Here is a 26,822-nt window from a genome sequence, read left to right on the forward strand (position 1 = left end):
GCTCATGAAACGTAATGTACTGTTTGTCAAGAAGAGCAGCAACAGCCTCGGTTTGAGACAAATACAAAATTAGTAGTTAGCACGACCAAGATAGCTGAACTGGCGACGATAAAGAAAGACTTTTATATTCAAATTTTGTAAACAGAAATTACAGAAATAAAGAAACCACAGCACTGGCCACACTCTGAGTTCTGAAGTGTGGTTCAGAAACACCACAGCAAACTTTGGTTTATGATCAAAGATGTCCCCACCATTAAAAACAAAAGATTGGAAGTAGTAATCTTGCACATGGCCACTTTAACCTCATAGTGACACAATCATTTAAGTGTTAGACATCGTACATATATTGATATATATTTTTAATGCTTTTATGCAACGTTGAATGCTTTATTGAATGACCAAATGACTAACTTTCCTGTATTATTTCCAAATTTACAGTTTATCGAAACATTAACACCGTCACTCTCAAATACTCTTGTTAGCGAAACCTAAGTGGGTTCCTGATTTTCTTAAATCGACCTGCGCTGGTCAGCTCTTGTACTTAACTCTTACAGTGCTGTAATAAGCTACCTACACTGTAGTGTTAGTATTATTGTTAGTGCTCCCCAAATGTGTTAATGCCATTGTTTGCGTCATCCATTACATAGATAATGATTTGGCAGGCCCCGAGACGAATGATATTGAAAAACCAAGCTCATGGATGGTGTCAATTATAGTTTATCCTCTGGTTGGCTTAACTTGCTGTAGAGTAAAGCTCTGGCTTATTGCTCCCCAGCCTGCCCCAGTCCTCCTCCTCCTCTCCTCTTCACCACATGAAATGGCTGTCTGTGCCAGCCTAGCGCTGAACCTTCATTAGCTTTTACTACCCCACTTGGATGTGTTTAGCTTTGCTCTCTTTTTCTCGCTCTCTGTGTGTTTGACTGGGTGTGTGTGTGTGTGTGTGTGTGTGTGTGTGTGTGTGTGTGTGTGTGTGTGTGTGTGTCTGTCTCACCCTCTGTATGTGTCTGTGTCTGCATATGTTTAATTACCAGCCCCCGCCCTCCCTTTGGAGTACCCCCTCAATGCCATGCCACCATATCATTACACTGTGGCTGCAATTTAAACTTCAGTCACACATACACACACCAACATACCCTGGCTGGCCTGCAAATTGTAAAGAGGAGACAGTGGGGTACTGTGGGGAGCCAATTTAGCTCATTTAGTCTCTGCTAAAATGGGGTTCTCAAATGGAAACACGCATATGTACAAAGAGAGTGATGTAGAGAAAGCAATACTACAGAGCACTATAGCACAACACATTGCAACTGATCCACAACTACGTCTGGTGTTCAAACTGTTATTGTTTGAACTAAACAAACCACTTATAAGCACAAGGCCTCTGCCTTACGAGGCTCATATTTAGACCCTTCTGTAAACAGCAAAGCACAGAGTGAATCAATTAAAAGGGCATTACACTGGTTCCTGTTTATTTAAAAGATGTTTACACTATACCGGCCCTCCCGCCTGTCTGCATGATTGCCTGGAACGTCGTATTCCTCCTCCTGCCGCTGCCACTGCTCAATAGGCCCGGTCACGGCCAAGGTATATCAAACACACACACACACACCCAAACACACACACACACACACACACACACACACACACACACACACACACACACACACACACACACACATTCACACACACACAGGACATAGATTACAAACACATTTGTTATGTTGAAGAGCCTTTTCAGTAAATATTGATCTCGTTCTTCCTCTGTTTCTGCGAGAGATGATTAGACGACCTCAGTCGGCGCAACAGTCTGCTGCAGCGTACAATCACAGTTCAGGAACACATAAATACATACAACAGCAGAGAGACTGGACTCTCAAAGGTGCCTTCTGTTTTCGAAAACAGGCTCAGAATGGTGAGAAAAAAAAACGCGTAAATGAACATGTTCATGAATTGGGTAAAAGATGAGGTGATGGAAAGATTTTGGAAATGTTGTTTGCTGCAGAGTATGGTTAGAAACAGTTATGTTATTAATTACAGTGTCCCTAAGTTTTTTGATTTGGAACAAAAGTATCAGAGCTATGGCCTCGCTTGAAAGAGTTACGAATATGAATCTTTCATTATAAAGCCACCATTTCCACCACCAATTAATTAAGGAATAGTAATTATCAATTGGGATTACAAATGATAAATGAGCAGAATTGGAGTTTGATATTTTGGGAAAAAATCCTCTTACTCGCTTTCTTGCTGAGATATAGGTGAGATGATCGATACCACAATGACGTCTGTGCATTTAGTATGGAGCTGAAGCCAGGAGGCAGTTAGCTTAGCTTAGCCTAAAGACTGGAAACAGTGGAAACCTGTCCATCAGCACCTCTAAAGCTCCTCTAAATAGTGCCTTGAAACCTCTATTGCTCGCTAATGAACAGGTTACATCTTGTTTCAGCTCCTTTCAGCTTTACCCAGCAAGAAATAAAATAGTTCCAGCGCATCAGCGTGGCATCGATCTGGTCATCTAACTCTCGAAAAGAAAGTGAAAAAGTGTATTTCCCAAAACGTCAAACTATTCCTTTAATGAGAGACTTAGTAAAAAAATTTTTTTGCATATTTGGCATTAGGTACATGAAGTGCGTGTGTGGACATTTGCATATCATGTAACAGGCAAAGCTCAAATACAGACATTTCATCAATGTAATGAAATTTACTATGCCAAAAAACCTTACCATTCCTTTCCTAATTTTATTTTAAATTATTAAAGTCATCCTCTTCTTAGGATAAATTAGGAGACAAAAATCATCAAAATGCTGTGAAACTAGGAAATGGGGTCACATCATGTTTTTGAAAGCTAATTAAAATTCCAGTAATGGTTTGAGTTTCAAACTGGGGGCCAACTTCTGGATTATTGTGGGTTTAAATTTCAAATCCAAAAATAACTCTTCGTTAGATACCTCAGCTCAGAGCAGTGTTGCTTCTCAAAAAACATGTATATACTTTTAAAAAATATCTATCACTGTAATGCGGCTGCGACAGGGTTATCCTATTTAGACAGAGCATTAATGTGGATGTGAAGAGAAACAAGCCCCATTCCCCAGATTTGTGTGGTATGTCACCCTGAAGTCTGCTTTCTTACTGGCTTTGCAGCTAATTCCCCCATTCTTCTCTGTTGCGCTTAGTGCAAAAGTACAAACACATACACCAACCCCCACAGACATGCATGCCAGTGCATGTTTTTGCACACACACACACACACACACACACACACACACACACACACACACACACACACACACACACACACACACACACACACACACACACACACACTTTTCTTTTCTAATCAGCCCTATTGAATTCCTGCAACAATGGGCGCTCATCCTCAGGCCACCCAAGCAGTGCACACGCTCACACACACACACACACACACACACACACACACACACACACACACACACACACACACACACACACACACACACACACACACACACACACACACACACGCATACACACTAACACCAGCATCACCAGATCACGAGTTCAGTCTTTTGTTCCTTCATTGTGTTTTCTTTTCCCCCATTGATCTCACCTTCACACACAGGTCAGAAGTTGGCACTGGGAGATCGTGTTATCTGGACTATCAGCTGCTATCTGGGCCCACACACTGCACTCACACACAGTGAGGAGGAAAGGAGCTCTTTTAACCACTGCTACAGCCACTGCCCTGGCATTACTGTGTAGAAGCACATGTAGGTGATTTAAAGTACATTTTAAATGTTTATGCTGTCTGTGATTCTATAATGCTGTGATTTATAGACAGTGACGTTCTTGTCCCCGCATATTTGCGCTCATCCCTACATCCCTTGAAAAATGTTAGCATACAGTAAATATAAAACTTTTTATTTTACTTTTTCTCTGTGTTATCGTAGTTTCACACTTGAAAGATATGCTTGAGAATCTGCATTTGAAAGGTTCAGGGAGAGTAAGAGTAAGCAACTCCACCTCTCAACCCTGGTGTGTGTTTTTTTGACGATTATCAAAAGACAATCATCAAAACATGAAGTGGCTCACCTGCATTTCTAGGCTCAAGCGTTCCAACAATAATTGTGCCAGTGATAAAGGAGTCAAATAAGCGCAAAAGAGAGGACGAAAAGTCCCAAAATAGAAAAACCTGGCAAAAACCTGACTATAAAGAAAAGTTATACACCATAAAACTGTAACGTTATCTCTCTTTTCTTAGCTGATATACCCCTGTACAATGCCTTATGCTTGTGGGAACTCATCCCAAAGTTACACATTTGTGCCTTTGTTAGTGTAAGTTACGTGTATTGAAACCAGGCTGTGTCATCACATTTGAACTTAATTATTTCATTAATTTTTTTTCAGGGACATTTAGAAGGAAATTAATGGGTGGTTTAGAATTTTTATGTCTTGCCTCAATGTACTCTTAAATTAAAATGTTTTTGAATTACGAAACATATAAAATACAAAGAGTATTTTGAGTATAAAGATGTGGTACAGTGGTTTGGTGATTAGCAAGACAATCCTTAATTAAGTTGACTGTATTTTAATGGATGTTGCATTTACTTTGTTACTTTGCTATAGCTGCGAATATAAGTCTGAACAGTTGTTTACCCAATTTTCCACCAAATGCATGCTGGGATAGGCTCTAGCCCCGCTATGACCCATAACTGGGCAGCATGTTTTCATTTTCTTGTCACTGAGCTGTAACATTAAATACAACGTGCTCCCAGGATGACAAGACCTCGGGGGGAAACTTGTTCTCATTAACCTACAACTTTAAGAGAAAATCAGTCTGACCAGCACTGCTTACTGCTTTTGCACGTGTGTATGAGAGAGATTAAATATTAAACTAGAATGGCACTCAGTTGAGTGCATACCTTCGCCAAGGCCAATGTCAAACAACATAAACCAGACTTCAGAGAAAAGAATTCAAATTCATGGTAAATGATCCTGATCTGGCCCAAAATGTAATGGTTCTTCCCTGGGCCATGCCCCATCCCTCCACCGAGTTCGGTGCAAATCAGTTCAGTACTATTTGCATAATCCTGCTGACAAATAAACCACCCAACCAACAAACAAACAAACCAAAAACCAACCAACAAATAAACAGACAGACAACATGAAAACATAACCTACTTGGCAGAGGTAATAGATGAAAACTAAGTTTAGCTTGTGTTGAACCATAACCATAAATTACCATTGTGTTGTACTGTCTGATTCTAAATGTGTGTGTGTGTTTGTGTGAGTGTGTATGAGGTTTGGTTTAGAGGTGGACTTGCATGACAGTAACTTCAAAAGGACTGAGGTATCAGATTCAGACATGGGCTGCTTTGCTTGGGCTGACAAACCAGGAGCTGTTGTGCTGGAAGCGAAGGAATTTACAGCATCTACCTTTCATCTACACAGGTGGGCCTGTGTGAATGTGTGTGTTTGTGTGTGTGTGCATTTGTGTGTTTGTATGTGCATGTAAGTATATCTGTGTATGAGGAGACAAGGGGGTGTATATGTGTATGGGTATGTGGTTTTTTGTTTGGGTTCTTAAGAATGTGCAGTGCATATAAGCATATGAAGGTATTTGTGTGAGTGTATGTGTGTGTGTGTGTGTGTGTGTGTGTGTGTGTGTGTGTGTGTGTGTGTGTACGCTTGTGTGTGCACGTGCACAATGGCAGAGATTTAGACAAACGAGTCACAACAATCACCCAGGAAGCCAGTGATCCCAGACACTTTCCAGGTGGTTCAATGCTGCAGTTCAGTGCTTCTCAACGTTGAGTCATTGCTCATGAAGTGGAGATGTTTGAAATCAACCCATACAGTAGGAAAACACATACAGCCAAATGTATGATGATATACAAAAAGGCACTGATGTGACAGTACAGCTTGTAAGGCAATACATTTTGAGGGAGTATTTTCTAACCCAGCCTCAGTGGGTGTCAGGTGACTGACTGGAAGCAGAGCGCAATGTAATGCTTGCACAATATGAAGCACTCCTCTGGCACAATGAAATAACAATAAAATGCAATGAGTTTTTGATCTTAATTATGTTCTGTCTAAATTCCTTATAATCAGTATGTCTTAAGCAAACCAAAACTCAGTTTTCATGCAACACAAAAACGTCCAGGCAAATGGCTTCTTTGGGTATTAAATTGATACTGAGTGTTTCATGCTATCTTATAACTACTGTGTATGCCTCCTTCCGCACTCCAAGATTGCTTGAGAAACATGCAAATTTGGTATTCGTAGAGACATAACAACAGCGGTCGGGCTGAAAATGGGAATTTAATGACTCCTAATTTGGATATGGAGTCATTAAAACTTTAGGCATCTGGAATGCTACAGTAAAGTTCATAGAGTGCTAATAGTGGAAAAAGTTTGCCTTTTGGTGACCATGAATATACAAAGCAAAGCTTCTTGGCCATTCAAATGACATTTTTATATTTTAAGATAACCTGTCACATATCAAAGATATGATAATATGTGACAAGTCAAGAGCTAATACTTGGTGGCACTGGAAAAAATGTGGCAGTTTTACTAAAATCCCCTCAGGGTCCTTCTCTGCGGACCATCCAAACCTTCCATATCGGCTGTCAAGACATATGTGGATGGACGGACATACTGACACGGCCATATTAGGTGCACGGGTCCAAGCAGAGACATGTTGAAACAGTTTACATTTGATCTAAATGTCAGATTAAGCCTTGTTCATAAAATCAGTTTCGCCTGACGAGTTCAGTTTCATTTATGGCTGACGTACAAAAAAATCAGTCAGGCATTGCACAGTAACTTATAAGGTAACGAGTAACATATGACTGAGTCACAGGTCCATATTCTAAAACTATTTTTATACATTTGCATTTTGTGCATGCGTTTTTTGGTCTTTCGGTTTTCAGCACTGAAGAAACAAATTTTTATATAACTCACATTTATTGCGAGAGTCAGTATCTTCAGCGTCTGACCGATTACATTGTTTCAATGAGATTTAGGCCTAAACATAAATTCACTTACAGTAGATATATAGATACTTTTGGGTTTAAAATATCAACATGCTGACGGCAAACCTTTTGTCTGACACCTCAACAATGCACCTTGATAATCGAGAAGGCCTTTTCTAAAGAGTGTTTTTAACCAGCAAACGCAATCAGATTTAGCTCATCTGCATTTGTGATAACAGTATTGATCCTTTATCTATTTGCAGGGTCACAGACAAACACACACAAATACACTACAAAAGACTGGCAAAGACCACAGAAACACTTTTTTCATTCAATTTATTTTGTTAGTTAAATTTCTATAGCAGGTGAGGGAACATAACAGTCACGCGAGGGTTTTCTTGAGCATAGTTTTCAGAAGTCACAGTGTTTTAGACATGGACAAGAACATTTCTTTTAAAAAATGACAATGAAGAAGGAAGGCCGAGAGGAAACTTAAAAACAAGGTGTAACAGTGACACATTCCTACACACCTTCTCCTTCATGATCCTCCGACTACCACCTTTGCTCCACAAAAAAAAAGGCCTCTGCTCTAAAGTGTTGTCAACCCCTCCCTCCCATAACCCCCCCATCAAAAAATGCAAACAAAACAAAACAATAAAACAAAAACAAACTTGGCAACAAATAGATATATTTATATATAATATATATTTACTCTTTAAAAATAGAACTTCAGTCTAGATACTAACATCTGTACAAACTACAAAAATAAATTTTTAATATAAATAATTTATATGGCATGACATTAACAATTTTTTGAAATAAACTACAAACTAATGCAGGAGCACCCCCCCCTCCCCAACTACAAACTCCTCACCACTGTCTGACAACACCCCCTGGCTGTCTACGGTCTAATGGAACTGTAAATGGTGCTTTGCCCGTTTTGCTTAATTATTCACAACTGCACAGTAGCTACTTAACTCTTCTTTCGTATTTACAAAAGAAACCAAAGCTGCCACTTGATAAATGACATGAAAAAAAATAGATTGGCAAGTTTTTCCCTGCAATTTAACCTGGCAGTGATGAGACCAATACTGAACAACAACAACAGCAACTTTGTAAAGCAAATGAAATGATAATCCTAAGAATGAATGAAGAATGTGGCATATATGAGGTTATTAACAAGAAGAGTGAGACATTAGAAAGTGTCAGAGCAGGCTGAAGCATTAAAAAGAATGAACCAGTTTACATAATGAAATAATTGCACAGGATCACAACGGTATGAATGTGTTAAAACCCTAAAGCAGCCAGCAAAGAAAAACGGAAAAAATATTAATAATAAAATAAAATCACTCCCTTTGCATTGGATTTTATAATTCCCTTTCAAAATAATACAAGGAAGTGAACAACACTTTTGTCACAAAGTGACAAATGTGAACGTCACCCACTGTAGAGCTTACAAAAACTGCAGAAGAATAAAAAAGAAATCGTATCACAGCTCCTTCAAGTAGTTTAAAACTGCAGAGGACATTGGGACAACAGGACAAAGATTTAACACGAAATATGATGTATGAATTAGATGTGACCCTGCCAGCATGTTGCCGGACTGACCACATTTAGAAATATTCCCACAGATGGACTGACAAAAATCAATCTACTACAGTTTCTTGAAAAACATTCTGTGTCTGGACAAGACTGAGACCAAACCTGTAAAACATATTTACACTAAAGCATGAACATAATACTGAGCTCTGAATGCTGTGATAACAAAAACAAGGGGATATACTGAAGGCACGGCGGTTACTACTGTTAAGAAAACAGTATCTGCTGCGTAACTCTCTGCTTTTTTTTTTTTTTACAGTGCACACTGTGACAGAGAATATATATCTATACTTAAAATACAAAAGAGAGTGTGCCAGATGCAGAATATCTCACAGTATAATACTGTGTAGAAAGTTACTAAGTACACGGACTTAAGCAAGAGGGAGAAGAGGGGGGTACTGCATTTTTTAAGGCAAATCACTTAACATTATTTTGAAGTGTAGCAGCAAAAAAAAAACCCAAAACAAAACAAAACAAAAAAAAACAATAACATAACAATACAAATAGAAATAAAACACTGACCATGTATGTTCAATAGCCTAATATCTTATTAACATCTCACTTTATGTGGACACTTTTTACATATAGCGCATTTCTTATTCTATACACTGTGGGGGGGAAAAAAAATCAACTGCCCCACAACAAAATAATCTTTTACATCTGAACTTTTACACAAGAGTATACCCAAGTTATACAGTACTCTTTTAAATAGCTTCCCTCTTTTTTAGTATTAAAATATATAATCATAGATTTATATAATTCTTAAAACAAGTTGATTTCTTTCTTAATATGTCCTTGAAATAAATCCTCTCCTTTTTTTGTCTGAAGTCTATGTACAGCTGAGAGTTCAAGTTGTGATGTGACGCTATGTGGGCGTCAAGGTGCTCTGGGAAGCAGCCAGAGACTTGAAGAGAGAAGGCACAGCGTGTGAGAGAGTCTAGCAATCTTTGGCTGCCTGGATCCTCAACCCACCTGCAGCAGACAAACAGAGAAGAGGGAGAAGAATTAGACATTGCTAAACTGCCATCAAACACAGAGAAATGAGGGCTGGGAAAACTAGAAACGGTGTTATCTCATTTAAGAATTACATGTTTTTCTTGTTTTATTGTTACATCAAATGTAAGCTCTCAATATGTGTGCTAAGAAGATCACAGGTCAGGTTAACCTAAGATTGACAAGTTGCTGACTCACCTTGCGTCTTGAGCTGATGCTCTGTCTGGCACTGTGATGCTTCCAAGTCCTGGATCTCTAGAGAGTCTCTCTTGCATGAAGAAAAGTTTGTTTTGTCACCAAAAGTCCTCTTAGCAGCTTCAAAACAGTCCGACTCACTGTCTGTGTCAAAACCTTCATGCATGTAGCCTTGGTACGCCGCCCCTGGCAAGGTCGGATGCACAGCCACCGTCACGGAGGCTGTGGCTGTAACCATGGTAACAGGCCCCCCAGTTGAGCCTTGTGGCGTTGGCAGGGCGGAGGTGCTATTGCTATATCTTGGCCCTTTAGTCCTGTTTGGCTGAGGCCCTCTGCTGTTCTGAAGCCTGGGGCCGCTTTGACAAGTCCTCCCAGGGAAGTGAGCTCTGTCGCTGGGCAAGTGTTGGCTTGGCTGAGCCTGGAGCCTCTGGAGACCCTGCTGCTGCTCCAGCTTGTTTCCATCCCAGCATGTAACCTGAGAGCTGAGAGGTGACTGTGCATTGTGTGAAGACTCATTTAACGGGTCTATCCTCCCACCAGTGCCTGGTGCATTTTCTTTGAATGGCTTCACCACCTACAACAAAAACATTTTCATAATTTACTTTGAGAATAACACATGAATTTAAAGATCACTTGATCATACAGGAGGGGTTCCTATCTAATCAGTGTGGTCATGCAGCGTACCGTGAGTTTGGGGAAGCTGGGGTTCTTGCTGGCTTCTAGCAGTATGTGAGACGTAGCCGGTGTAACGTTGGTGTGCGATGCTATGTACGCACTGCGGTCACAGTACTTGTAATCCTCTTCCCCGATCCCCGAAGTGGTGGTCATCTCAGAGTAATACTCAGAGTCTGATGACTCTGAAAAGGCTTGTTGACGAGATGCCCGTGGGTTGTGGTGGCCCGTGTAGTACCCGTGGTGGGTCATGGGTGGGGGAAGCGGGGGCTCGGGGGAAGGCGTGGGCAGGCGGCTGGCATTGTCGACTGGGGTGACCTCAGCGGAAGGCCCCATCATGGAAAGGAGGACTGGCAGGAGTACTAAGCCATTCAGCATCCCCAACACAGTCAGGATGGCCAGCACTGCAAAGAAATACCTGTAAGAGAGAGAGATGAGGGACGTCAGTTTGAACTTGAACCCAAAAAAGTCACAACTAGTGCTAGAAAGAACCACTTTCAGATTCAAACTAACTGGTAACATTTTGTAGGCTCTTTTGCTCGGTGAAACAAGAAGTGAAGGTGAAATATAGAAAGAGAGACCAATGAGAGTGACCACACCTTTCTTGTTTGCTAGCAGCAGCTGCCAATTGTTTACTCGGTTTAGTCGAGGTCAGGCAATACCAAAGCACCTCTGTGTTTACACTGAACAGGTCTGCCAACCCTCCTCTTCCGGCCTTTTGCCTGCCTCAGCTGGATTGTACACACATGCATTAGGAAGTGCATATGCATGTGCGCATACTCACAGTCACACAGAGCCACAATCCATTTAATCTTGTTTTCTTTTGAATCTTAAGTTTTTTGGGATTTGGCTGAAATTCAGATGGATTTAGAGCTTCAGCAAACCTCATGACACTTTTACACATTGCGGGAAACAGTTAATATTTGACATACATCTTTATTTTATGCATTTGTTTTTGTTCAATTTTTCTTTCAATGTGACAAAAAAAGGGGCGGGGGCGAGACCACGGGGTCCCGATGTTTTATATGTACAGGAACAGACATACACACATGCGCGTGCACGATTCCAAACACACACATAGTTGGCACATGAGGAAGGGAAGTAGCTCAGGGGAAGAAGTCAGGGAAAGCCCAGTGTTTGTGTATCAAAGGCAGGGGGGTGCAAATCTGATTCCCCGCTCAGTCCAACTAAAACATGCTTTGATGCCTCCACTGCTGCTGCTACAAGACTTTCTCTCGCTCTGTTTCTCACTCACACTGTGTGCGTGTGTGTGCGTATTTTTGTGTGTGCGTGCATCTCAGTGGAGCTCTGAGGAGGCCAGGGGTGGAGGCAGGCCACAAGAAAGAGCTCCCCAAGAAAATTAGAGAGGACTCCACTTAAACACTAACAGAAAGCAGAAAGAGAGAGACAGTGAGATGCTAACCACCAGCCAGACTTAAAGAGTCAAAAGAAAGAGGGAAGGAAAAAAATGATTGTTGGAATGAAGAGAAAAAAAGCAAACAAGGACAGGGATAATAGCTGTGGAGTGTTCTGGAAACATGCTTCTCTCCTCTGAATGGGCCACTACTACAGTTATTACTACTTCACTTGACAAAGGTCACTCTTCAGGAAAAAGTTCATGGCTTGCATGTTACGTGTGATTTCACAATGCGTATTCGCACCAATTTCTGCCCCCCTGCTTTCTCTGCCGTGTTTTCGCCTTTCCCCTTTAACTGTTGTTTTTGATTTCTTCCTTTATCAGAAGCATAACACATGTCATCCTAACCAGTGTTGACAAAAACTCCTCAGGGAGATATTTTCAATTTCTCGCTGTCTGCTCAAAACCAGGACTTGTCTTTAAACGACACGCAGATACTGAATTGTCCTGCTTAATCGAAGTACGTTTACAAGCAGGCGCTAAAATCCCAAACAGGTCATCTTTGCTTTCATGGCATAGCACTGGACTCCAGTGCTATGCCATGTGAGCTCTGTGAACTCTCTTGCTTATATTACTCAAAACTACATTTCAACTTCTTTACATGGTTAAAAAAAAAACAAGAGAAGAGTGAGATAGGAAGACAGAGAGCGAGACTTTGGTGGGACCTCCAACAGCGTCTCACTGTTAGGAATTCTGTTGTTTATATAAACTGTAATCTTTTCCATTCGTTGTCGGGGCCTGGGGAGTCATGTGTGTATGTGTGTGTGAGAAAGAGAGCGTAAGTGTTTACATGCCTATACATATGTGAATTTTTCCCTGTGTGTGTGTGTGTGTGTGTGCGTCTCTGTGCGTGCGTGCGTGTGTGTGTGTGTGTGTGTGTGCATGCATATCTGGCCCGCATGTGTGTGCATGCATGCTACGTAAGTGTATGTGTGTGAGAGAGGACTCTGAGCAGAGCTGAATTAGGCTTGCTGTTTATTCAGTGCATTACAAGGCCAGGAGATGTTTACAACAGTATATTTATGCTACTCCCCAGCTAGCCAGCTCTGGCTTGCCCCGTTCACCCGACCACAGCTACAGCTACAGCTAAACAAGACCTCCAACAGAGATACTAGACCCTTTTGTCTCTTTCTCACCCCGTCCTCGGAAAATGCTCTCTCTCACAACCATGGAAGATAAGAAGAAAAACAAGACGCTGAAAATGCTCTCTTATCTCCATTAATCCCAATCCAACTTCCTATTCATTCTCAGTTTTTCTCTACTCCTACATATTTACTCCTCTTTATCTTTAAAATCCAACATTGGATCCATTCATGTAAAATCCATCTACCCACCCACCCACCCACCAGGACCTCATATCCTTGTAAGGAAGCCACCCTCAGAGTACTCCTCTTCCTCTCTCTGTCTCTGTCTCGGTTTCTGCAGAAAAACTGCACTTTTTATGTCATGGAGGCCTATTGCAGTCTGTGAGCTCAAGGTTGTGGTTTCGGGTTTGGGCCGAGACCACATTCGGCTGAAAAACATCGAGCTATTCGCCTTTTTTTCCACTCTGACCATGAAACAGTGGTAGAAAACACACGCACACACATATACATATATACACAGTTTACACTTAGGCGCACACACACACACACACACACACACACACACACACACACACACACACACACACACACACACACACACACACACACACACACACACACACACAGGGGAGTGATGTCTGTTGGTGGGCTACACACCATCTGACTGGCTGACCGGTTCAGATTTAGCTCCACTTTGTATTACGGCACCTAACATGGAGGGAGAGAATGCTAAACGGATGATAGGAATTTTTACAGATTCCCCTCGTGTGTGTTTGTGTGAAAGAATCAGTGAGAACGAGTGAGAGAGAGAGACACCACCCAGTGGGTAGCAGAGCACTTCCATGTTTACGAGCAGCTGCTACACACTCTTGATGTTTTCCCCATTTGTTGAGCTCTGAGGTTGGGGAGACGGATGTGTGTGTGTGCCCAGAGTGACAGAACCAGGTGCATATTTGTCACTGTGTGTGTGTCTGTGTCTGCATAAAACGGGGTATAACATTTCCACCTGAATGCATCCCTGACCCCCCACAAGGCTTCCTCCTGTCCCCAAGTGAGGCTAGACAACTGGCTCAACACATATACACACATTCACACACCAGTGGTGTAAAACCAAAATATTGCGTCTTGTTGAGCTGACATATGGGCTGTGGGGGGTGTAGACACCACTGCTTCCAAAACGAGCACTGTCACTCTCTCACACATAAGCACAAAGTCAGCATGACTTGTCAAATGCTTGCATACAGACCAATACTCACAAACTGACATACATACACACAGCATCTCACCTCATGATGAAGTCAAACTCTGACCCTGCCAGCATGAGAACGCCCAGCAGCGTAGAGATCGCTCCGTCAACCACCGGGGCAAACATGTGCTCCAGAGCCACCGCCGAGCGCTTGTTTCTGTTGCCAATCGCTGTCAGGAAGCCCTGCGGCGGAGAGGGAGGTGGGGAAAGAGAAATGAGTTGGAAATCTTGCCGATCACACAAAAGTTGTGCTTGCGGCGAAAGTTGGCATGCTTCAGAATTCCTGCCTTTGGTTTTGTTGGGGATCGCTGTGCTACACTACAAGACAGTACACTGTGTTAGAGGGGTGCCAGCATGAACCAGGTAGCCAAAAGTTTCCTAGTAAATCTTTAATCACACTTATTTTACCTTAATTACTTTCCATTTCTGGTATGAAGCAGCAGGAGTCTGTGCTTTGCACTTTAAATCAACTAAAAATTGTTTGCAAAATGAGGCCTATTGGTTTTATGAAATGGCTATTACAAATCCTTGTGCGGAGAAAAAGTACATTCAATCAATAATTAAAATTTTTTATCAAAGGTTCATTGTAAATCTTCCATGGGGTATGAAAATCCACATAAAAATAGCAATACACTCAATCCTTAGTGTATAGTAGGTATTTCACAGTCAAACCAGAAGCTTCAGGTTTCAAGTAAAGTAGGCGTTTAATTGTGGGTGCTCGGTCCCTCTAACAGTTAATCCATGTGTGCGCTCTGGCTCTCAGTGTATTCACTCACCAGTGCAATGTGAACAGTGAACTCCACTCCGATACCCACGGAGGCAATCAGGATGACGACAGGGATGGCGCTCAACTTGATGCCAATCAGACCCATAATGCCAAACAACTCCACCGTCATCATGGCCAAGATAAACACCTGGAAAGACAACGTATAAAGTGTCACAAAGTGAAATGTTTTCAACTGCCAATACTTGAGAAACAGTACAATGATTAGGAAAAAAGAAAGCAAACCATCAAAATAAATAATAATAAAAATAATAAAAGCCTATAAACAATATAGGTGAATATGTCTTTCTTTAGTAAGTGAGTTTAGCCTTTTTGCCGCTTCACCCCAGTAGTCTTTGACCCTGTGCTCAGGATCTCAAAGACATGGCATCAAATTACCCACCCTTAGGCTATACGCCTAACAACAACAAGTCTTAGAAAACAACGAGGAGAAAACGGTTCCCGGCCAACAGGAGCTTTTGATCACAGCGGGGGCTATGAGCTGGGGCACGGTTAAATTGGAAATGATAAAAGCCGTTTAACTGCTTGACCACATACAGGCTGGGCAAAACCTTCACAGGCAGGCTGATGCTTGGAAACCATGCATATAGCTGTGCCTCTCTCTGTGTCTGAGGAGATTGGGTTGTGTTGCCGTCTCAATCAGTGCTGCTAGGGGCCGCTACTTAAATTAAACACATTCCAACTGAAACTGCCACTGTTGTTCTGCTACACTTCAGCCCCCCCAATGGTCAGGGATATGTGGATTTGTGTATGTGTGTGAGTCTGGGGGGCCCTTAAGGACCACTGGTCCCACCAGCTTGTGTGTGAAATGTTTTCCAAACACTGCACACTCAGACTGTCTCTTTCTCTCTCACACACACACACTCACACACAAACATATCCCTGATGGATGGGTTGAGCAGGCCAAGGTCGCAACTGGGCAGATCTGTCCTGTCCCCAAGTCTCTTGCTCTCCCTTGGACAAAAGCTGTGAGGGAGTTGGAGGTAGAGGCTTCAGGAGGGCAAAGCCTTTCTTGCTCCTTTGCATTTCCTTTTCTAAGGCCGGCCCAGCCTACATTAGAATGACAAAGGTCCCCATGTGTATGTGTGAGTGTGTGGGGCTAAGGGGCCCCCTAGACAGCGTTATTGAGCTGTGCTGAGAAGGGTGAGAAGAAAGTGAGTGGAAGAAGAGAGGGAGGAAGGGGCTAATGATGTTGTTGAGGTAGGATGAGGAGGTAAAGCTGAGACAGAAATAGGCAAAAAATGGAAAAGAGGGCAAAAGGAAGGATGAGGAAGATTAGGGCATGATGAAGAGTTACAGAGGAAATTCATTGTTGTCTTACAATGATGCCGGCGGTCCAGGGGTTGAGCAGGAGAATCGCACAGACCAGGAAGGTGCAGGCCAGCACCACGCTGATCGACAGCAGGAACCAGTGTCTGAGGCCAATATACTGCTCCCAGAACAAAAAGGGGTATCCATTAGGGTAGTTGAACACACCCTTGCGACTAAACTCGTCGCAGATGGCCCGCACACTCTCAATGGCCTCCACAAAGTCGCTAGCCTGGCGAAGGCCGTTAAGGTAGAAGGGGAACTGGGCAAACTCCAGGGCCTCTGCAGCTGGGACTGCAAGAGAGAATGAGATTTGAGATCTTATCATATTCATACTACAAATTATTTTCAGGTGTGTCCACTCTGGCCAAATCATATGTATAAGATTAGACACTTACTGCGCAGATTCTCTCCCGTAGTGTCATACTTGTCGTGAATCCACTCTCTGGGATGGGGGTAGAAGTTGGCCTGGGAGGCAGCGTAGCCCAGAGGATCGTTACTGACCCAAACTGTCAGGTAAATGTAAAACACCTCTGGGGGGATCAGACCCTCTGCATCTACCAGCCGACGAGACGTAAGCTAGAGAAAAATGATTCAATTTTTGTCAGAATGAATGGTAAAAAGACAGCTAATAATGTAGTCGTCTACAATTCCACACACCTTCTCGTGGAAAGGACATATGGATTCTGTTTTAAAATAGTTTTTTTTTTCTTTGCAGCTCTTGGACATACCTGGCTGTAGTTAAAAGGCTCTTTCTTGGAGCCAGTTTGGATGAGGAGCTTGTATGCCAGAGCTCCGTCCTCTGTGCCATTACGATAGCTGTCAGCGGTAATCCTGCCTGCCTGCCAGTCAGCATCGAAAGCAGCCTGAAGACCTGCGTGTGAGGTAAAACACACACAGAAGAGAAAGAATTATTGTGGCTGTCATTTATAAATATTATGATTTCTATTATCATAAAATGATAGGGGTTTTCCGGCGTGTCTGTCAATGGGCAGTGATGTTGGAAACGTGAAATATCACGTTTCTTTTTCCTTCTCTCTTTTTTTTTTCAGCTGGCTCTGATTGACCTGTTAACTATTACTTCCTCTTGACTGGGCCTCTGACACATCCTAGCCTGAGGACACACACACACACACACACACACACACACACACACACACACACACACACACACACACACACACACACACACACACACACAAAGATAAACTATGACCCCAACCCGTCTACTGCACCACCCCTGAGCCCAGGTGGATGGGGGTAAACAGTGTGACTGAACTTTGAACTTTCACTCACCCTTCGCACATTCTCACCCCCGCACACACACCCATTGACTCCTGTACTGAGTAAAAAGTACACCTGCAAAAATCTTTTGCACCTTCCAGCGGATTCTGATATCATTATCAGCAACCCTCAAGGGGAAAGAGAATAAGTCATTGCATGACTCATTCAAAAAATAACATTACTCAGCTTGAATTATTACCTCTGAGCCAGTCATGGAAGTAGTGCAGCCACATGCGGGGCAGTTTGTTGTTGCTGACTCTGACCACGTATTTAACAGAGTTAAAAGCGTTGTGCAGCTGGATCAGCAGCCTCTGTGATCGAGCGTAATCAAATCCATCCATGGTCACCAGGTACATGTTGTAGAAGGAGAAGTACTTAAACTGGGCGTCGATGAAATCATACTCCTTGGTGTCGCGTGGCACGATGTCGGTCAGGTAGAGGCCGTCGTGCACCATCGTTGTCCCATACAGGCTAAGGCCCAGGAGGCCCAGGAAGAGGACCACCACGATGGCTTTGCTTTTTGGCTTGAGGAGTAGAGGAGCATATTTCTCCCTGGCAAAGCTGGACAGGTTCCAGTGCAGGAAAGGGAGTGGGACGCACTCCTTTCCCGATCTGGAGTCCTCCACCTGGGCTAGAAGGTCCCGCGTGGAGCTGGAAGTAGGGGTGAAGAGCTGGGAGCCGTAGGGGTCAGGTACTGAGGTGGTGGTGGGGGAAGGTGTGATGGCTACAAGAAGGAAAACAAGCAGCAAATCAGTGTTTTGGCATCAGGATTTATTGAAAAATACTGACTTTAAAGAGGAATTTGGCCAAAAAAAACATTATTTTGAGAAACATAATATAACTTTATTTACCTTGAGCCTGTGAAGTGGGGCAGAGGATGATGGAAGGTGGGCTGGTGGAGATCTGTGAGGTAGGCGGTAGAATCGTAACAATATGCTGTCCTGCTGCGTCACACTGAGTGAATGCCTGCACCGTGGTGGTGATTTGGGTGCTGGTTGTGATCGTGGATCCCGCAGTGTACTGGTGCGTGTGCGCCGTTGCTGTTGTAGGCGTGTGCGGCTGCTCTCCGGCATCCGACAGCTCGTGTGGAGAGAGGTGGATGACGCGGTCCGAGCAGGGGCTGTACAGGCAGCAGAGGACGTCCAAACGCTTGTCCTCACGTCGGTGGAGGTCCAAACTGAGGATGGCGGGGAAGATGAGCAGCACCATGGCGAAGTTAAACACAACCACGACAGCCGCCTAGGGAGAGAAATACAGAGAGAAAAAAGAGAAAAACAAAATGAGAAGAGAACAGTATTGGTAATTTTCGGCACCCTACCCCAGCTGGGGAGAGTCAGGGCTCCTTGTTTTTTTTTTAGTGTCTCAGAGCACAGCCCCGAAAGTAAAGAAAAAGCATTATTGTAAATCACCAGCAAGGGATACTAAGTGAGCCGGGAGGGGAGAGGGAGAGAGACACAGAGAAAAAAGAAAGAAAAGAGTTCCAGAAAGAAAGAACTACTAAAAAAGAATGAGAGAAAGAAGCAGGGGGGGGATATATATGTTGCGAGTCTGAGCAAAACCATCACCCTTCACCACCGCCAACTCCCCACTCACTCCAGCCCCTGAAGCTGACATTCTAACTGGTTGTAGTTTTCAGTGTGCATGCGTCTATGTGTGTGTATTTCTGTGTGTGCTTGTGTGTTTCGGACCACCCACAGTTAGTCACAGATCAGAGCAAACCGCCTTGAGGGGGCCAGTGATATACTGATCCACTCCTCCCTCCCTCTCGTTCTCTCTCTGTCTGCTTCTCTCTGTCTGTTCATCACTCTCTTTGCTCTGATTATTCCACATTACACACATGTACTAACACGCGCACACACACACACACACACACACACACACGCACATATTTATGCACATATACAGGCACATGCAGAGACATACACACACAAAAAAGTTGGCCCTGTAGGTGCAGTGGCAATAAAATTGGGAACAAAGGCTTTCCCTGCTCTGAATAACTGTCACCTCTCTTAAGTTATCTCCTTCATTTTCAAAGGAGCCTCAGCTCAGGCCTCTCGGTGCGCGATTGTGTATATGTGTTTATGTCTGTTTGTATGCGTGTGAGGGTGTGTGTGTTCGTGTGTGTGTGTGTGTGTGTGTGTGCAAAACATACCTGCAAAGAGAAAGCTCGCAAGGCAGGGATGGGTACGAGAGCAGCCATAAAGAACGCAATCATGTTGTTGATGGAAGTCAGAGCCACACTGGTGCCGGTGCGACGCAAACAGTCTCCTGTCCGCTCCTTTAAAACAAACACATGCACAAATCAGACAGAGGTGAGGACAGGAGAGGAGAGGGGAGGACAGGAGAGCAGAGGGGAGGAAGGAGAGGAGCGGAGACTATTAAAGGTACCTTGAAGGGGATGTTACTTCCAGTTTCTGTGAAGGAGTGAGCCAACAGAAACATGTCATCCACACCAATCCCTAGTGCCAAGAAGGGAAGCACCTGGGTGGGAAACACATCAGTGGTGAGCATAGGATGTGCATGAACATTTGAAGTGTGTGACATCAAAATCTGGGCTCTCGATCAAGATTTAGACCAAAAATGACCAAAAGACCAACAGGATTTGAGACCAAAATGCTAGTAAACTACATAAGCTATGAATTTTCTTTGCGTTGTACCTGTGTGGTGGCAGCATTGAAAGAGAGGCCGAGCAGGGAGCAGAGACCCAGTCCTGCAGCCACTGACAGGGCTACCAGCAGCACCCCGGCCAGCCCCACGGCCCCCTGGGACTTAGCACAGTCCCACCTTAGCATGGTCACACAGGCATAGGCGAGCTAGAGAGAAGACATCCATATTAAATATTAGTTATTTCAAAGTAAATATTTTTCATTAACTTACTAGTCTGACTTAAATATTATGTCAGTCAATATGCCCACCATGAGCAGGTATCCTCCAGCCACCCGTATGACGCTGACATCAGAAAAGGATTTCATGATGTCGTTGAGGGTGGTGGTGGAGAAAGCGTGGATGGACTGGCTGGAGTTAGCAGGAATACTCTGATGGACCACCTGAGGGACACAAATTAGTCGGTTATTAAGCTTGGCAAAGTACCTCAATTGCCAAATGTCAGCATGTCAGATTCTTCAAATGTAAAATTCAATTTCATAGAGGATGAGAAATACACTAGAATCTGAATTCTGCAACATATTAATACTAGAATTTAGAATTGGATTGTCAAAAGGAAGATGTTGAAAACCCCAGATTGATAGTTAAGTATACTAAATACCGTGGTGGGGCTGAGCTGCTGAGTAAGAAAAATACTTTTTTTTTCTCTCACATGAAGATACACACCATTCTACACACACAGTCCAGTACCTCCATAGGTACCCCAAGCCTCTCGTACAACTGCATATTTTAGGGCACTAAAAGAAAAAGAAAAGGGCCCCTGTCCCTTTGAAATGTTCATATGTGTGAAAGTGAGTATGAATGTGCATGTGTGTTTTTCGTGTGCTAGCATGTGTGTGTGTGTGTGTGTGTGTGCGCTCGCGCGTGTGTGTATGACACCTGAGGAGTAATGAGCACAGATGCCAGAGGTTGTGAAGTCAAAGGTGAAAGGGATGGGATCGCATGGCTCAGGAGGCTGCTCTCTCCACCCGGTGCCATGAATGGACCAAAGTTCCCCAGAGCTATTTACCTGTTCGCATTTCACCATCATTCGCTATCTGTAATAGATCTGTTCCTGTTCTTTAATGTGTCAGGAAGAGGTACAGTGTCTCTCTCAGTTTACGTTTTAGTAAACCACATGTCCCTCACCTTCCTCCCTCCCTCCCTCTCTCCTTACCCTTACCGTGGTGGGTGTCAGCTATCACGGCAACAGCTTGTTCTTATAACTAGGGCTCTGACAGAGAGAGATGATTGACCTACCACACACAAACACACACACACACACACACACAAACACACACACACACAAACACACACACTCATATATACACATACCTACTGCTCTGGTCTGCCCTGTGATTCGCTTTACAAGGGAACTGAAGACTGATGGAATTCAGACACTGCAGAATGAGTCCCACGCAGTGTGTGTGTGTATGTGCGTGTGTATGTGTGTGTATGTGTGTGTGTGTGTGTGTGTGTGTGTGTGTGTGTGTGTGTGTGTGTGTGTGTGTGTGTACCGAAGCAAAACATGCCTGCATAGGGGCAAGGAAATGCCTCCTCATTTTTCTCATCCTCTCTCTATTTCTTAGTGGTGGCCTCAGCAAAAATCTCTACTTCTGTCCAGCTTTTCCTTGAAGTGTGTGCATTTGAAATGTGTGTATATGTTCGCACCTCCACAAACTTCCTCTGCCAGGACTCCAGGATAGCGGTAGCCTTTTCTTCATTCCAGTTGATGTCATGGATCTCATAGTCGTCTTTAAAGTGCTCGTACAGCTGCTTAGGACTCATCAACAGGAACATGGTTTGGAGAGCCTCCGCACTGCCAAACACACAAATGTAAGCTTAGGACACATCAGAGATGTCAGACTCTGCCTTTAGACATGGTTTATTGTGTGTTGAGCTGAGTTGAAACGTCATCTACATCACCGATCTCACAACTAGCACATTAAAAATCATCCTGTGTGACTGTTCTTGGTATCCCTAAACCTTATTCTTATTGGAACAAGCCCCTCTGCGAATGGCTAAAAGCAGGTGCCATTTCTTCTGGGATTTTACCGCCTGCCTGACTGTCTGCCAATGTAAACAGCCAAAAGCAGGTGTTATCTAGTCTGTCTGTCTGCCGGTCTCCAGGCTGCGATCCCACAAGTCCTCAGGTTTTCTTGGCACCGGCACAGTGAGCAGCAGTGTTGTTCAAAATATGCAAGAAGTGATCATAAATCACATCCTAGAGTAAGTGTGGCTCTTGCAGATGGGACTGGAATCCTCTTTCACTCAAGGCTCTGTTCGGCCCGTGTGGATCATGATCTGGGCTCTGACCCAGTGCTGTCTCTCCATTTGTATTGGCCATGCTTTTCAATCCAGTTGAAGTCAATAGGAAAAAACAAAACTCTGGAGTACGTCTAATTAAGAGACTTGTGTCACCTTTACAAAATATATGGGTTTGACTTTTTTTTTCCATACTTCTATTTCTTCTTATTCTTTGGTCGCTTAAACAACGAATGTGCAGCAGGGTGTGTGGGCTTTATGCAGCTGTCAATCATCTTTAATTGGCCTATCCCGGACCGGGGTCATGCGGGAAACTGAACCCTCTCGGTACAAGGCATTCCTAGCATGTGTCTGTTGGGTTATTAGGGGTTACATAGATTCCACAGTCACAGCGGCTCACAAGCTGATGGGCAAACTGGCTGCCTGCTCAGCTGGCAGTCATCACACAACCCTATTACTATTACATCTTCCAGTAAGACAAGAGCAAACTTATAACACACTGTGTAAAATCACCTGAAACTGCAGGGTATAATCTTTCTTTACATGTCTTAATAAACACACACCTCCGCAGAGTATCCTGGCTTTTGACCCGCCCTCCCAGGATCAGCTCCTCCTGCCAGTGCATGAACTTCCGGCTGAAACCATGGCAACCACCCTGGAGACGCCTAGCAATGTCAGGACTCTAAATGGAAGGAGGGCAGAGGAACAGATGGTAAAACACAGAAATAAGTAAGGTGTATCTGTACTTCTGAGTGTCACTGTCTTTATCTCCTCACAACAGAAGTTGCATTATTTTGTGTGAGCTTACCTCTCCTTTCTCCTTGTTGGGAGCACTAAGGGGGCAGTCGGGGTCTGAGGGGTCTAGACAAGACCTGTTCATGTAGGCATGGCCCACCTACCAAATTAAACGATGTTAAAAAAGTCTCAGTATATGGAAAAAGGTATGCACATAGATGAGTAAGCAAGTAGTTCTTCATGAGAATAAGTCTTTCATTCAGTAACTCTGTCAGTGACCCACCTGGGCTTTGTCCAACATCTCCCTAAATCCTTCCAGTGAAGTGAACTGACTCAGTTCCTCCATCAGCTTGACTGGATCTAGATTCATCCACTGGATATCTGGCATACCCCTGGAGAGCAAAGACACAGATATGACTTGATAACTTCAAGAAGAAACTGTAAAAGTCCTTTTATCGCTTTGTGCCTGAAAGGCTTCATAGCGTTGCATCGCTGCTTATGTTCAATTTGAGCAGGAAAACGTTCACTTCAGTTTCATTCTCGCTCCGTCGTTGTGCTGGGCTACGCAAGAGGCTAGCTCCAGATACAGGATAAAATGGCGTTTATTATCCTGTTTCACGCTGCCACAATGCCCAGGGAAAAGGCAGGGTGGCTGCCGGCTCGCTTCCATTCCTCAATGTCCTGCACTGAGTCATAACAATTACCTCTGCCTCCCATACATCTTGATAAGGAAGGAGGGAAGGGGAGAGGCTGAATGGATGCAACGGAGGGAAATAGGTGAGGGATGAGAGAAGAGGGAAAGGAGAACTTTAACACCATTTGTTGTGTGATGTTCCCTGACAAAGACGCTATTTCTGAGCCTCACCTGTACTGCCTCCTGCCTCTTCATAGGATAAATTTATCATCTTGCTCCATATTACCCCCTAAAAATCTATTCTACACTATCAATCCACTTTAATATTATTGATTGCTACTACTTAAAGTTAGACCTTTATTTACAGTACCCTAAAGCTGAAAATGAAGCTGGCACGATGTAAAATAGCTTAACTGCTTTTCCTGGTTTATCAGCGGTTTCCTAAAATACAGTCAGGATTTTAACATAAAAAAAAGAAAAGAAAGAAATAATAGGCTTCTTTAATGGCAAGATTATGTGATTCAGTGTTAAGAAAATGTTTAAGATGGACATTCTCTGCAGTGACATAAGTAAGAAAGAAGACTGACAGAAAGCGAGGGAAATAAAAAGAATCTCAAAGTATCTCAACTCTGGGTTCAATCTCCATCCATTGGCTCATGATGAGATCCTCTCCTTTTCCCACATACCAGGGTCCCTTTTGATGCTGCACTCAAAGACACACTCCTGTATCGGTTAGTTTTTGCTTGAGTGAACCGAACCTGGGCCCTTTTGTTTTTTCATAGATTGCTGCTCTTTGTTCTCCCAAGTTCTCGCTCTCTCACTTACTCTTCCTCACTCTCTTTCCCAATCTGCCTTCCCCCCCTGCCCCTTTCTCTCTCTCCACCTCACTCTTTTTTGGTTTTTGTTTCTTGAATTTAAAACCAGGGCTGATGTGAAGTGGGATCTGACTACAGGGACACTGTCTTCAGTCACCACCTAGTTCCTCTCAGCTCCACATGAAAAATTAGTAAAAAAAACAATGAATAAATAACAACAGATGATGAGCACGTTATGGGATTTACAGAATACTTGGAGGACGTGTGAATCATCAAAGGAACCCTTCTCCCTCTCTGTCCCTGTGCTCAGTTGGGAGATGCAAAGGATGGGAAACTTGTGTTTGTTTCTGTACTCGCTGGATTGTCATGCAACATACTGCTATAAACTCTAGACAGAAATATAAACAAATAATCTGTTTACAAAGAAACATCTGCTGTGATCTAAACTATCTTTTATACACTAAGGACCCAATTGAAATATCACTCCTGACGACGAAAAAAAAACCTCTTTCAGTGATTCAATTTCTCAAGAGAACTTCGTCCACAAAAAAAGGGGAAGAAAAAAAAAACTTGAATCCACAAATGCCCAAATACGCCCAGACTCCACTGTTAACTGTCTTGTAGCCTCTCTCTGTCTTTCTCGGGGGACTTGAGGCTTGAATACTGCCCATTTTATTTGTTGGACAACTTGGGAGCTGGGAGCCTGGGGCATTACCATGAGAATGCCGAGTGTTAGCCGTGAGCTGACAAAGCCGGCCCCCCTCCCTCCTCCGGGGCCCCTGCACTGATGGACACTCACTCGTAAACTGAAAGAATGCTTACCATTGTCTGACCCGAAGGGCTCCCCTGCCACCACCACCGCCGCCGCCGCCTCCCCGCCCTCCGTTCTACCAACCCACCATCCAGTTGCTGCTGCAGCCATTCCTCTCTCTCCATCCCTCGCTCGCTCGCTGCATCTCTCCCTTACTTTCTCTCTTTTAATTTCTCTGTCAGAACACCCCCCTCCAGTCCCTCTCTGGGCCCTAAAAGAACTCTATTACTGACCACCGCTGTCAGTCACAGCACACACTGACAGACTACTGAAAGCCCAACTGTATGTCTCCATCTAGCATGTGTTAAAAGTTACCATCCTCTCCAAAAGCAGCGCAAGTCAGATGGAAGCAATGACAGCAAAGGGAGAGCCAAGACTTTCTATGAAATGTTTTAATATGCACAAAAATGTTTGGGTCAAATATTCAAAGACTTACGGTAAGTAGGCGGAGCCTCCCTGTAGTTTGGCCCCTTCCCAAAAACAGTCCAATGGGGTGATTATCATACAGGGGAATAGCTTGTCAATCATCTGGGATGCGGAAATAGAAAGGAAGCTCGATTAAACATCACAAATCAGGGAAAAATATGTATAAACAGGAATAAAGCAACATTGTCAACTCACCCTTTCAATCATGACATTTTCTATAATAGGCACTCCTGATTTATAGCATATTTTGTTAAGATCCCACGATCTACGGGAAACAAAATATATTTTTAATTACAACTTTTATTGACAACACAAGCCTTAACATAAGAAAATGATTCACATGACACATCCGTGGTCCACTTACTTTCCAAACAGCGACACCTGAACCTTGCTGGCAGACAGAGCGGCTTCCATGTGAACCAGCAAAGCCTCCTGGGTGAGGATATTGGTGCCCTCTTCTTTGGGGGTCTGGATAAGCATCTGTGAGGTAAATACTGACTCCTCTCCCTGCTTCTCCCTGGTGTAGCGAAGCTCTGTGCTCACCCGACTGCCAGCTAGAAAACAAAGAATAAAGAATCAATTGATACCGAATTCTTGAATTATATAGATAGATAGACAGATAGATGGATAGATAGATTAGCACAGAATATCTTTAACGCACATACAAAGACACACACGTACGCACATTGGGATCATGTAACAAAGTGTCTTGCGTGCATACATATGCACACACGCTTACAAAAGAACACACATATATCGACCAACGCCCTTGGCCCTTGCCAGTGTTGGTTTTGAAGGCACTTCACACAAGCCAGCGTCTGGCCAAGAGAAATGAGTAATACAGCTTCTCATTGGCTCCTTCTGTGAAACAGATGTGCCCTGTTAGTTAGGAAAACCAGCCATCTGATGCCCCGAAAAACCCCTCTACCACTCTGCTCAGGGCAGCAGATATGGACACAGACATTT

The 26,822-nt window shown here is 43.6% G+C and overlaps 1 protein-coding gene across 1 annotated transcript in view; it reads right to left on the minus strand.

Annotated features, from left to right (window-relative positions):
• Positions 1 to 7,287: 7,287 nt before the first annotated feature.
• ptch2 (patched 2) overlaps positions 7,288 to 26,822 on the minus strand; it is a 31,402-nt gene continuing 11,867 nt past the window's right edge. Inside the window, exons 3-23 of the mRNA XM_040142691.1 lie at positions 26,221 to 26,410; positions 26,052 to 26,121; positions 25,867 to 25,958; positions 23,454 to 23,562; positions 23,244 to 23,330; positions 22,999 to 23,117; positions 21,842 to 21,989; positions 20,443 to 20,574; positions 20,185 to 20,340; positions 19,916 to 20,008; positions 19,680 to 19,805; positions 18,379 to 18,766; positions 17,727 to 18,251; positions 16,975 to 17,117; positions 16,642 to 16,822; positions 16,257 to 16,537; positions 14,928 to 15,065; positions 14,192 to 14,334; positions 10,416 to 10,821; positions 9,735 to 10,305; positions 7,288 to 9,515 (exon numbers count right to left, since the gene is read on the minus strand). Coding sequence (XP_039998625.1) covers positions 9,481 to 9,515; positions 9,735 to 10,305; positions 10,416 to 10,821; positions 14,192 to 14,334; positions 14,928 to 15,065; positions 16,257 to 16,537; positions 16,642 to 16,822; positions 16,975 to 17,117; positions 17,727 to 18,251; positions 18,379 to 18,766; positions 19,680 to 19,805; positions 19,916 to 20,008; positions 20,185 to 20,340; positions 20,443 to 20,574; positions 21,842 to 21,989; positions 22,999 to 23,117; positions 23,244 to 23,330; positions 23,454 to 23,562; positions 25,867 to 25,958; positions 26,052 to 26,121; positions 26,221 to 26,410 — 4,133 coding nt within the window. The 3' untranslated portion in view covers positions 7,288 to 9,480. The remainder of the gene's footprint in view (positions 9,516 to 9,734; positions 10,306 to 10,415; positions 10,822 to 14,191; positions 14,335 to 14,927; positions 15,066 to 16,256; positions 16,538 to 16,641; positions 16,823 to 16,974; positions 17,118 to 17,726; positions 18,252 to 18,378; positions 18,767 to 19,679; positions 19,806 to 19,915; positions 20,009 to 20,184; positions 20,341 to 20,442; positions 20,575 to 21,841; positions 21,990 to 22,998; positions 23,118 to 23,243; positions 23,331 to 23,453; positions 23,563 to 25,866; positions 25,959 to 26,051; positions 26,122 to 26,220; positions 26,411 to 26,822) is intronic.

This window comes from Xiphias gladius, chromosome 14 (assembly GCF_016859285.1).
Source record: "Xiphias gladius isolate SHS-SW01 ecotype Sanya breed wild chromosome 14, ASM1685928v1, whole genome shotgun sequence".
Lineage (NCBI taxonomy): Eukaryota > Metazoa > Chordata > Actinopteri > Istiophoriformes > Xiphiidae > Xiphias > Xiphias gladius.